Here is a 12235-nt window from a genome sequence, read left to right as displayed (position 1 = left end):
GATGCATTGAGCCCATCCCCAGGAATCCTTGTAACATGAACCCTCTCTCCAACCTGTTCATCATAATGATGGGCATTTAGGTTCAGTGTGTGGATACCCATCTCTGTTTGTCCATCCCTCCCTCCCTCCCTCTATACGGAGTATCTCTGGCTTCTCTCATTTAGTTATGATAGCCATCTAGTTCTATGTGCCCTCCTAGCCAACTTATAGGAAGCTCAGCGGGACAAAGGAAGGGGAAAGGCAATAGTTCTTTGGACATGGTACCGGCTAGAGTTGTCAGTCTTTTCTTTCCCAGCTAACTTTCTCACATTGATGGTGGGTGGAAACGGAAGTCCAAAAAGAGTCCAGGAGAAACCCATCTGCCTCACACATGCCACTCTTTGACTTTATAGATCCTGCAGTGTCAGTTGTGAAAAATTGGCCTTCCTTTCTCCTCGGGGAGGCAAAGAGATGCCAGTGATACAACAGGAGCAAGGAGGTGCTGTGGCTGCTTTCTTCTTGCAGCAGTGTCAAGGAACTAGCTGAGTTGTGCAGGAGTGTGGCTGCTCATCCCCCCTCCCTGAGCCACCCCATTGCTTTCTATGCATGCATGTGAATAGAGCCCATTTCTTTCTTTAGACTACTCCTCTCCAGGACACAGTAGGGGGGCGGCAAACCCTCCATCCTTCACATTGATCCCATTCTCTATGTGTGTGTGTGTCCACCATCTCTGTCTGTGAATACTTGTAGATGAAACATTGGAGAAGATGAGGCATATGTATGGTATTCAAGAGCATGACTCCCTTGACCAACAGCCAACTCTGCAACTAGCTTTGTTACTGTTGCAAAATAAACCTATTGCACATCTGGTCACCTGGGTTCTCATGTCTTTCTCAACAAAATGGAGAACATGTATCCAGCTGGGAAGTGCACTGTGGGGTGATGCCAGAGACTTCATACCATCAACCATAAGATCTTTACAAACACTCTTGATGAATAAACTTGTAAAGAGGCAGAATATTCTCAAACCTCATTCACCTTGTTCTCTGCACTAATGGGTTACTGTTTGTGTTTCACTGAGTTTCTATGAAGGGTTTTCTGTCAGCGACATCTGGAAAGGCTGCAATGTTTGCTTATGTGATGTTTCCCTTCATCATCGTAATCATTATTCTCCAGGGTGCTCCAAGACAGGAAGCATCAAAAGATGTTGTATGAAATTCAACCACTTCTTACTAATCATCATAATCCTGCCAACTCGTTGGGCTGATTTACAAGCAAGCAAACAAGCAACCTTCCATGTGAGGCTCTTCTATTTCTCTCTGTGTGTCTGCAGATTTGGCGCCTTCAGCACTTTCCAAACCCTGGGTGTTAGTTCCCTTAGGAGCAGATCCATGCATTCCTATACCATGGCATCACCAGATAGGATGAGTGGCTCGGATAACGGCCTGGATGAAACGGAACTCAGCATCACCCTCACCCTCAGAATGCTCATGCATGGGAAGGTAAGAAGAGTGGGATTGCCGTATTAGGTTGCAGCCTCAATCCTACTGCAGTCATTAGCAAATCTCTCACTGGACCAGGATTGCTGTTTCTCCTGGCGGGATGTATTACTGTACATACACAAGTCCCCAAACCCCAACAAGCTGCTATCCTACTCCTAGACCAGGATGGCAGCTTGAAATGCCTTTTCCCATGCACAACACACTTTCTTCAAAGTGTGGAGAATATTGAGTTGGGATTATGAAATAGCCAAGTCTAACTTCCTCTAAGACAAATTAGCAGGTAAAATTGCCAAGGTGTCTAGATTAACAGGTGCAAATAAATTCACCACTTAAAAGATTCCAATAATGAAGGAAGAGAGATTGCCAGTGATCAGGAGGAGGAACAGCCCCCTCGCCTAGCTTGTCAAATCCTGAATGGCACATTTGGGGGAAGAAAAGTCCTCATTTTTTGGCTGAAATTAAACAGGCACGATTGGTACATATCCCCTAACTCAGCTTCTCTTCTTTTCATGTGTTTCTACAGGAAGTTGGCAGTATCATAGGCAAGGTAAGATTGGTCTGGGTTGCTGTGTGCTTTGGCTGTTTATTTGTCATATTGGAGTAGCTGTACAAGACTAATTTCCTTTGTTGTCTTTAATCCTACAGAAAGGAGAGACTGTGAAGCGGATACGGGAACAAGTAAGTGTGCGTGTATGTGGGGGGAACTACCCCATTCTAAATATTGGGTGGCTAACTATTATATGGCTTCCAGCTTGATATTTTTCGAACAATGAATGGGATACAATGCCTATACAGTTAGTCATTTTGTATGCAAAAAGCTATTATGAGGTAAGTGGGGAGCCAGGACGAGAATGAAGAATATTTTATATAAGAATATAGTAGTGTAAGGCTTGTTACTCGAAATCTACAAGATCAATTTTGCTCATTTTTGTTTTTAAACTGAAGCTTGGGCAGTGTAGACGTGCAGAAAATTTTGAAACTTCAAAGAAGTTCAAAGCTCAAGCTTTAATAGCCAAAGAGTAAGTAAGCAAGAATGCCAGAAGCAAAAATGGTGTTTCTTGCTGTTGCCACATTAACAATTGAAGCCTCTTTGCCAGAAACAAAGATGGAGGTTCCTGCTGGTCAGTTCCTCTCTCCCTCCCCCAACTCCATTAAAAAAATGAAAAGCCCATCCTAGCCAGAACTAAAGATGATGCAAACTGCTGTCACTCCTTCATAAAGAACAACCTCTCTGCAGAGACAAAGATGGTGCCCGCCGCTGCATTTATCCATCCTCCTCTCAAGCTCTCTAGATGCTGCCCATGCACATTAAAGGCTTCCCCTAATCATAAGTTAATGAGGAAAACTTTACTGATATAAAAATTAATAAAGTTGGGAAGAAGAACAAGAAGGCAGAGGCAAGAGAATGTTGGTGATAAGGTGCGCCAGGCCTCTCGCTTTACTTGCACAAGGGCAAATGTGGCCTCCCAGTGGTGAGGGAAAAGGCCCCACAGTTGCCATGGAAACTCTTCAGACCATCCTCTGCTCCCTTCACCTCCCCACCCACCCCTAAGTAAATGGGAGGGGGAAATATGGTTCACTAACGAATAGAACCCCATCAACCCCATCCCCCTCAGAAAAAGAAATAAATGCAATAATGCCCATGGGAACATATAGGAAGTCCCCCAAATGCTCCTGAGCTTCTCATACTCCTATCTTTAAATGACCCCCACTCAAGAAGGGGCCTCTTCTTCCCTCCTGTATCTTTCAGAGGGTGCCCTGACACCCACATCCACCCATCTTTTGCTGCCTCCCACCAAAACCAGAAGCCCCCTTTGCCCCTTTCCTTTTAGTGTTCAGGTCTTGGGTCCTCCTTCAGCACCTCATTGATGCTGATTCCCCAGTTCCCTTCCCCAAGTGTCTCTTTTTAGGCTTTCTTTCCAGCCAGCCTAAAAGAATTTTTAATAATAATAATAATGACAACAACTTGCTAAAAGTGCTCAGCCTGGGAAACAGCAGCCCCCACGTGCATAGAGTAGGTGCAGAACAGGCTGGACTAAACGTAACCGCTTCCGTGGAGTTGGAAGCACATAACCTGTATCATTTGCTCGTACAGAAAGTTAAAAAGTCCAACTCCTCTCAGGCTTCTCAACTGGGGTGGGGTGGAGAGTGAATTTTCTTATTGCTGAGCACTACCCAAACTTGCAGTTTGCAGTACGTTTCACTCTCAGACTACTAGCGTCCATGGCGACATGGGCTTTACGCAACTGCAGACAGAAGGCAGCGGCAGCCTGCACAAATGTTGTTTGTCAATGTTTGATTAAAGTTAGCGTATTACTATTCAGAAGTTTATATTTCTCTTTTCAATAATGAATAAGTGTATCTTACGGTTAAACATTAAACTTCAAGGTTATGAACTATGCCTAGGCGATGAACCATGCCTACCACTTTGCTGAGCAGTGCAACTTGATCAGTGTAAAACACAATTTCCTACATTGGCGCTCAGGGTGTTTCCAGATGAAGCTTTTACAGTGCCATCGGCCTCCCTCATTCACAGGTTGTTGGTTTTGGGGCGGGGTGGGTGGGGTTAGACAACAACACCTTCCTGCTTTCTCCTAGCCCTGCTTATGTCTTTTCTCTTACTGCAGAATATCTGTTATGGAGAAAAAGGCAGTAAAGTTGCATAATGCTTTCTAATTGCTAGTACTAGGGAGAGCCTTCTATCCAGAAGCACCCTCAGTTGCTATCAGCATAGATCCTGGAGGATAAATGCTGCTGGTTTTGTGGATTTCAGCTAAATGTTCAGCTAAACATTTATAGTACAGAAAGTATAAACTTGTATTGGAAATACAATGTATTATACATTATTATATGTTATATTTATGTTGATGAAGGCTAGACTGATGACAGTATAAATATGAACAGCATTGGCTTTTTAATTTCTTCTGTAGTATAATGAAAGAGTTTCATGTCTGCTAGTCTCATTTTCATTGACTCTTGTGGAGCAAGCAGAAATGACATCCTGGAGAGACTTTCCAATGAATATCTCTGATGCAAATGTAATGGTTAAGAAAATGAGCTGTGATCTAGGAGGCCCCTGGTTCTAATTTATTTATATTTATTTTATTTATTACATTTATATACCACCCCATAGCTGAAGCTCTCTGGGCGGTTTACAAAGATTAATTTCAATTAATCCATGAACTCACTGAGCCTCCCCCACTCTCTCTCCACAAGAGCTCTCCATCTGTTATATGGGGATAATAACACTAGCCTACCTTACAGGGTTGCTGTAAGGAAGCCTTCTCCAACCTGGTGGCCCTCCAGATGTGTTGGACCACAAGTCCCACAATCATAGCACAGGCAATGGTTGGGGGCTGATGGGAGTTGTAGTCCAACTTATTTAGAGGGCACCAGGTTAGGGAAGATTGTTTTACCGAAATGATGTATGCAAAACATTTTGAACATTTGGTAAAAGTGTTATATAAATACAAAATCTTATTAATAATATTCTTCCTGGTTTGCTTTCTTAGAGTACAGCCCGGATCACCATTTCGGAAGGATCTTGTCCAGAGCGGATTACCACTATTACAGGATCTACTGATGCTGTCTTCAGAGCTGTTTCCATGATTGCCTTTAAGCTGGAAGAGGTAAAGTAGCCACTTCCTGGGCCCTGCCTCCATGTGACAACACTCCCCCTCCCCACACAGAATAAGTGCATTCTTTCCTCACATAATTAGCATTGCCATGGTAATCAGAACTAGGCAGTGGCAGGATGGATCTACTTGGAGCCTAGTTACTTGGTGTCTGAGAGGGATGTTGTTTCAGACTGGAGAAGGAAGACAATTGGACCATTTGTTTTCAGAAAATAGGTTTTATTTATAATGTTTTGTAACAGCCAAACAAGGTTAAACTGTTGTGATTAAACATTAATATGCTCTAATATATTTCCTTTTGTTACATTAAAAACAATGGCGTTGGCATATGTGTGGAAGTAATATCACACTCCTAATCAAAGAATAGCAGAGTTGGAAGGGGCCTGCAAGGCCATCGAGTCCAACCCCCTGCTCAATGCAGGAATCCACCCTAAAGCATCCCTGACAGATGCCTGTCCAGCTGCCTCTTGAATGCCTCTAGTGTGGGAGAGCCCACAACCTCCCTAGGTAACTGGTTCCATTGTCGCACTGCTCTAACAGTCAGGAAGTTTTTCCTGATGTCCAGCTGGAATCTGGCTTCCTTTAACTTGAGCTCGTTATTCCGTGTCCTGCACTCTGGGAGGATCGAGAAGAGATCCTGGCCCTCCTCTGTGTGACAACCTTTTAAGTATTTGAAGAGTGCTATCATGTCTCCCCTCAATCTTCTCTTCTCCAGGCTAAACATGCCCAGTTCTTTCATAACCAGGCGCTGTTATGCCTTTTCCAAGATGGGATATTCGTGACTGGTTGCTCTGTTCCCAAATCTGATCATCATCAAATGATAGGATCTTAAAAATTTGTGCAGGGTGGGGAGAATCAGACCCTCAGTAACTGCATGGGAACTCCAGTACAGAGTGCTACACATTTCTACCTAAAAGTGATCCTGAATGAAACTTGAATCTAATCCCATTCCTTTTATTTTAGGACCTGGGAACTGGAGTTACCAATGGAGGAACTACCTCCAAGCCACCTGTAACACTGAGGCTAGTCATCCCAGCTAGCCAATGTGGCTCGCTCATTGGCAAAGCAGGAGCCAAAATAAAGGAGATTCGAGAGGTAAAGACTTTGGGAACCAGTTATAGTTGTCTCTACTTCTTCCTTCAGTCCTCTCTGTTTTTCTAAATGAGGCATTTATTGTGTGCTCCTTACTCAAGGTTTTTTTTCTGGGTTCTTTAGACAATGTTGTGACCCTCCAGTTTTGCTTCTGTTTTTAAACAACAGGGGAAATGCATTATTCCTGGAAGTGAAAGAAAATGCTTTCCCCATTTGTGTATTTGTGCTATTCCACTATACCACAGTGCCACCTAGAGTTCATGTAGCAGAAAAGCAAGAAAGGAAATGCTCTTCATGTAATCCTTGGATCTCAGTTCTGAGATAAAACTGACAGTACATATAGCAGATTAACAGCCTCATGTAGAAAAGCCCTGTATCTTGCCCACACGGGCAAGAACGTCACTTTAGTCCATATTTATTTTCTGTTCCTTAACCGATTTTCTTCCTAGTTTTCATGCTTGTTGTTCATCCTGGGCCACGAGAGCGAATGTTTTTAAAATATCAGGAAGTTGCCTTTGAGTTACAACTGTAGTTTTTCTTCTTAGTAAACAAAAGATTGGCTATAAATGACAGCTTTTCTCACTTGCATTTCTTTTAGAAGGTCCAATAAAGTCTTTTATTCATGTATAGATTAATCTCTGTTTAGGAAGTCATAATATTAGAAGGAGCATGGACATTCCTGAATAAAAGGACCAGCCTTTTAAAGAGTCTCATTATACTGATCAAACTGGTGCAGATAGTGTTTCTGACCTGGCTGCTCTCCGTCTTATCAGAACTTATCAAACTGTCCAGAAAATCTAAGGGTTTGTTTCTGGCCCCTGTTCTCATTCCAGACTACAGGAGCACAAGTCCAGGTGGCTGGAGACCTTCTCCCCAACTCCACGGAAAGGGCTGTGACCGTCTCTGGAGTACCAGATGCCATCATCCAGTGTGTGCGACAGATCTGTGCCGTTATCCTGGAGGTATGGTTCTTGTTCCTTCCACCTCCTCAGGTGGGAACAATGCTCTACACTTTTTGTGTGACCCTTCCTACCATCATAGAGAAGTGCTAGGCCACGGCCATGTTTCTATATATGTTTAGATTAGACTGAACAACAAGGGGTTTGTATGGTGTGTAGAAAGTGAATAGAGAGATGTTTTTTTCTCCCTCACTCATAATACTAGAGTACCGCCCTCAATAATCAATCCTGGAGTTAACTATTTACCCACTATTGACTATTGTATTGTCTGAACGCAGCCATAATAACATTAGCCGCTTCTTTAAATCAGAGGAAATCAGTGCTTTCCCCTATGTGAACTGGTTTAAACCAAGTATTGATTTAAGCCAAGAAAATCAACCAAAGCAATTCACTGATTTAAATCAAGCTTCCAATTTTCCAATTCATATATTTCCTGTACAAACTTGCACATTAATTGGTTATTATACTATTGAAAACATATTGGTTTGTAACTAAAGAAAATCTTTATGCTACTTACGAGGGTAATCTAAAATCTTTAGTTATGCAACCCTCATGCCTTTTGCACTACATAATTTATACCTGTTTAGAGAGCGCTTGTGAAATTAAGGACTTCTTTACATATGTATAGACACAAAGAAAGATCAATTAAATTCAGATTTAATTTTAAACTAGCTGATTTTAAAGGGTTACTTCATACAACCTATGATTATTATTTTTTAAATACAAATTTATTTACATCTTTAAAGCCTCATTTCAATTTTTAAAATAAAAAATTCTTGATCTAGTCAAGTCTTCCCCAACTGGGAGTACTCCTGCTGGCTGGGGATGATGGGGGTTCTAGTTCAATACATGTGAAGGACACCAGAATGGGGAAGGCTGTAATGTGTTCTACAGTTTATTGGGGGGGGGGAAGTAATTCAGGGGTTCTCTTCTAGGTAGAAAGTTCAAAAGTAAATCCTACTGAGTTCAATGGGACTTATTCCCAGGCCACCATGTACAGGGTTGCACCCTTAGAAGGATTAATCCATTCTCCCACACACACACACACACACACACACCGTTTATTGATAACAACCGAAACTTATCAAACTTTGGATTGCATAATATTCCCTCTTCGGCAGTGCGAAATCATTAAAATAGTTAGATTTGTATTTCTTTCTCCTTTTGAAATTGTGCAGCCTGTTACGTTTTATCCCCTTGGAGTCAGCAGCTGTATTCATAAACACAATGTTTTGATACCATCACAGCTGAACTTCACAAGACACAGGAGATGTGTTAGCATTTTATTTTTTACCGAAATGCATCTGCAGAGGGTTGTGAATCTGATCAGAGCAGCAGTAGGGTGGGAAGGATGCTTAATTCTTCCCCTGCAGCCATTTCCCCCATTTGGTATTCTCCCCTCTAGCTGCTTTCCCACCCTGAGGGGGAAACGATGCAGGGTCCTGCCCCCTGCCTCAGGGGGTGTTGAACCTTTTTCAGCCCGAGGGCCAAACACCATTTTGGAGAAGTCCTTGAGGGCCATATTTCAGTGATAAGCAGGGCCTGAAGGCAAAAGGCAATATTTTAGCTTAACTTCCTCACCGCCATTAACTGAACCTTAGGAGAAGCATTTCAGCATTATAGAATGGGGGGAAAGCTGCACAAAAGCTGGGAAGCCACTTATCAATCGGTGGTCAGGGAAACAGGGGTGGGGCCAGAAGAAGTGGGTGTGGTCAACTGGGAACCCCTAGAAGGATGTGTTGGGACTCCAGGAGGACTGTGTTTGGCTCCCGGGCCCAAGGTTCTGCACTCCTGCTGGATCTTTTCCCCCTTAGGAAGAAAGTGTTAGGAAGTGTTTGGCTGCTTCTCAGTAACAAAAGAAAGAAAAGAAAAAAAGAGGAAAAGAAGCAGCAGCCTTATAGTGAGTCATACCATGGCCCATCTAGCCCAGTACTGACTACACACTGACTGGCAACGGCTCCAGCGTTTTGGACAGGAATCTGCCCTACTCTTGCCTGGAGATGCCAGGAATTGAATCTTGGACCTTCTGCATGCAAAGCATATGTTTTACCTCTGATCTGTGATCCTTTCCCTGTGTGACTGCTCACATGTCACATGTAATTTAGCCTTTTGTGAATATTGCCTGCAAAACTTAAGACGAATTCTACCCGTGATAGTTTTAGCCGTGTGAATGTTCCCTGCAATCTGCCTGACAGCCCTGTCAAAGTTAGAGCTGTGTCACCGACGTTGGAATCTACGTCTCCTTTTCTTCCTTTCTCTTTCTCATCTGAACAACCTTTTTGGGCCCAGGGACACATTTGGCAATTTGAGAAACTGTCCCGGACCAACACCAAATGGGTTGCAGATGAAAGCATCAGCCTGCAGCCACCTGCTATTAATTTCCTAAAAATGTTCCTGAGCCCCACGTATGGCCCAGAGGCATTTGTGGGAAAAGAGGAGAGCAGCTGGAGGCCCTCACTATACTTTGAAGTGATCCCAGTAAGAAACTTTATTTCTTTTCATTTTTAAAAGTGGGAGAGGTAGGGCACCTCGGCAGGGGGCAAGAAAAGTGTCTGAAGGGCAGACTTGGGCCTATGGGTGTCATGTTGCCTATCCTTCTGTTACCCTTTACACAGTCCGCATCTCTGGGCGTTACTCTTCATATCCTTCCAAACAAGAGTTAGTTAAACATATTCCCAGTCGTCTGGTACAATGCCGGGGTGTATTTCATGACACAAAGAAATGCACACGAGATCGGATGGCATTTTGTCCATAGCCCAGTGATTTCTCCTTTGATTTCCTTCAGTCACCACCAAAAGGTGCCACTATTCCCTACCATCCCAGCCTGTCTTTGGGATCGGTTCTCCTCTCAGCCAATCAGGTAAGGGACACATAAACTTCACATTATTATTATTATTATTATTATTATTATTATTATTATTAAAGTTCAGAAGGGAGTGAATTCATATGCTTTGGTTTTATAGTTAGTGCCTGAACATATCACATGAAATATCAAACTAGACGGGAAAGTATTGGAATGAAATCATGGGCATTACTTGTACCTTTCTGCCTTTCCTTCCTGCATCTTTTTTGTTGCGTGGCTGGGCATTTCCATAGAATCCACACTCTACCAATAATTAAATTCATACAAATATAGGGTGTTGTTCATTATTTTGTAAGAAGCCTAAAATTTATTATTTGTATAACTTTTCTTGCATTTGTCCCACATATTGGCCAATAACAGCACAAGGCAGTGTTCTTGAAATAGAACAAGCCAAATGAAAGCCAAACAAGCCATGGGAAGAAATCTGCCTTTCTTCACCAAAATTGAATCGATTAATATTTATAGAGCTAAAATAGAACCCATGCTGCTGTAGTAAGCCAATTTATAGGGATATGGGCATGTAATACAGATCCTTTGCTATGTGCTTAGAAGAACATCTGTCATTTTGTTAAAGTTGTTTACCCTTGCAAAATTTTATCCCACTGGCCATGATGCATACAGAATCAGTTTTAATCAATATTACCACTCAAGCACAACTGAGAAGTATTAACTATTGGTTAAAAATTAAAATGTATTTACCAGATGGCTAAAAAATGTGTGAGTTGATGCAGAAAAATGTTGAGTTGCAAAATCAAATCAAATTGCAGTTGTGTATAAATGAACAAGGGTGACTCAACTCCCTCACAGTGACAAAAGACTGGTACAAGTTTATTGGTATCAGCGTGTGGATTATAAATCAGTAACAAATCTGTAATGTGCTGCTCCATTTTTGAAGTACTTTAAGGATTCTTTTACTATGCAGCGATATCGTTTTTAATTTTAAATTAAGAGCAACATTTACTCACTTGGATTTCAGTCTATCATAATTTTGGGTCAGTGGAAGAAAATAGTAGGGGGGAAAATTCAGTACAGAAATGCCCCTTGTATTATAAGAGTAGTGGCTTCATCCATTAAGCAATTAACATTTGATTGGGAAAAGAACATTTGTTTTGGCTACTTCTAAAAGTGATTCATTGTATTTATTCACTTGATATGTCGGATCTGCATTCTTAAGAGGTAAGATACATCCGGACTTGTATTCTGCAAGGTTTTTCTGTTTGTTTGTTTGTTCATTCCATGCTTTTTTAAAAAAGTGGTTTTTTTGCTTTTGGAAAAAGTTGAGAACAAAGAAATCAAAATTGATTTTCTCTTCAAATAAGATCATTTTGTTTGTTCCACATGTTTTGGTATAATGATGGAGCTGCTGGGAGAATTTCTATATCTTCTACCTGATAAGTCCTTCAGGGCAGAATCCTATGCATGTTTAGACCGAACAAAATCCTACAACTCCCAGCATTCCCCAGCCAGCCATGCTATAGGACTTTTCTTCTGTCTACACATACATAAGATTGTGCCCTCATTCTCATGGTCCTTTCTTGCCTTAAAATGGATAGTGAGCATGATAGTCACCAGGAAGTCTACTCTCTTGAGTTCTTCTTTCTTCTTGGACTTAATGATTTCACATGCAACTCAGGAACAAATACAGGGAACAATAAATAAATAAAAAATAAACAAGTACAATCATCAGTTTTTCTTCTGCCTTGAAAGTATATCTTTTATTTGTTATCGTTCCCCCTTTTGTAGGGGTTCTCCTTGCAAGGACAGTACAGTGGTATGTCTCAAGCAGAGGTAAGTCAAGCTTTTCAGCCCAAATAAATGCTTCCATTTTGAATTCCCCCTTCCAGGCGTTTCTACATTTAGTCAGGTCTAGCTTCCCCAGGTCTTCACCTTCCTCGTGTCTTTTTGTCCTGGTTGCCCCCTTTGGGTTTTCCACCCTGCCTCTCACCATTCTCCATCTCATCTTATCAAGAACGTAGGGCAGCCTTCACCCACCTTCCAGATGTTTTGGACTACAACTCCCAGCATCCCTGACCATTGGCCAGGCAGGCTGGGGCTGATGTGAGTTGAAGTCCAGAACACCTGGAGGACACCAGGTTGGGGAAGGCTGTCAAAGAATGTGGCAGAATTCATGACAGTAGCAGGCAATAGCACCAGAAACTTTCACTGGCTTGATTTAGTACTGCTGAATTTCAACCTCTCACTTTC

The 12235-nt window shown here is 42.1% G+C and overlaps 1 protein-coding gene across 1 annotated transcript in view; it reads left to right on the top strand.

The window, feature by feature from the left end:
* The window catches only part of PCBP4 (poly(rC) binding protein 4), a 52775-nt gene that overhangs the window by 27076 nt on the left and 13464 nt on the right, over nucleotides 1-12235 (top strand). The window contains exons 2-9 of the mRNA XM_063121122.1: nucleotides 1313-1481; nucleotides 2005-2028; nucleotides 2127-2159; nucleotides 4994-5110; nucleotides 6080-6211; nucleotides 7042-7170; nucleotides 9953-10027; nucleotides 11774-11818. Coding sequence (XP_062977192.1) covers nucleotides 1371-1481; nucleotides 2005-2028; nucleotides 2127-2159; nucleotides 4994-5110; nucleotides 6080-6211; nucleotides 7042-7170; nucleotides 9953-10027; nucleotides 11774-11818 — 666 coding nt within the window. The 5' untranslated portion in view covers nucleotides 1313-1370. The remainder of the gene's footprint in view (nucleotides 1-1312; nucleotides 1482-2004; nucleotides 2029-2126; nucleotides 2160-4993; nucleotides 5111-6079; nucleotides 6212-7041; nucleotides 7171-9952; nucleotides 10028-11773; nucleotides 11819-12235) is intronic.

The sequence above is a fragment of the Elgaria multicarinata genome, chromosome 3, assembly GCF_023053635.1.
Source record: "Elgaria multicarinata webbii isolate HBS135686 ecotype San Diego chromosome 3, rElgMul1.1.pri, whole genome shotgun sequence".
NCBI classification, from domain to species: Eukaryota; Metazoa; Chordata; class Lepidosauria; order Squamata; family Anguidae; genus Elgaria; species Elgaria multicarinata.
The sequence above is the reverse complement of the archived record's forward strand: the minus strand, read 5'-3'. Positions and strand labels throughout refer to the sequence as shown.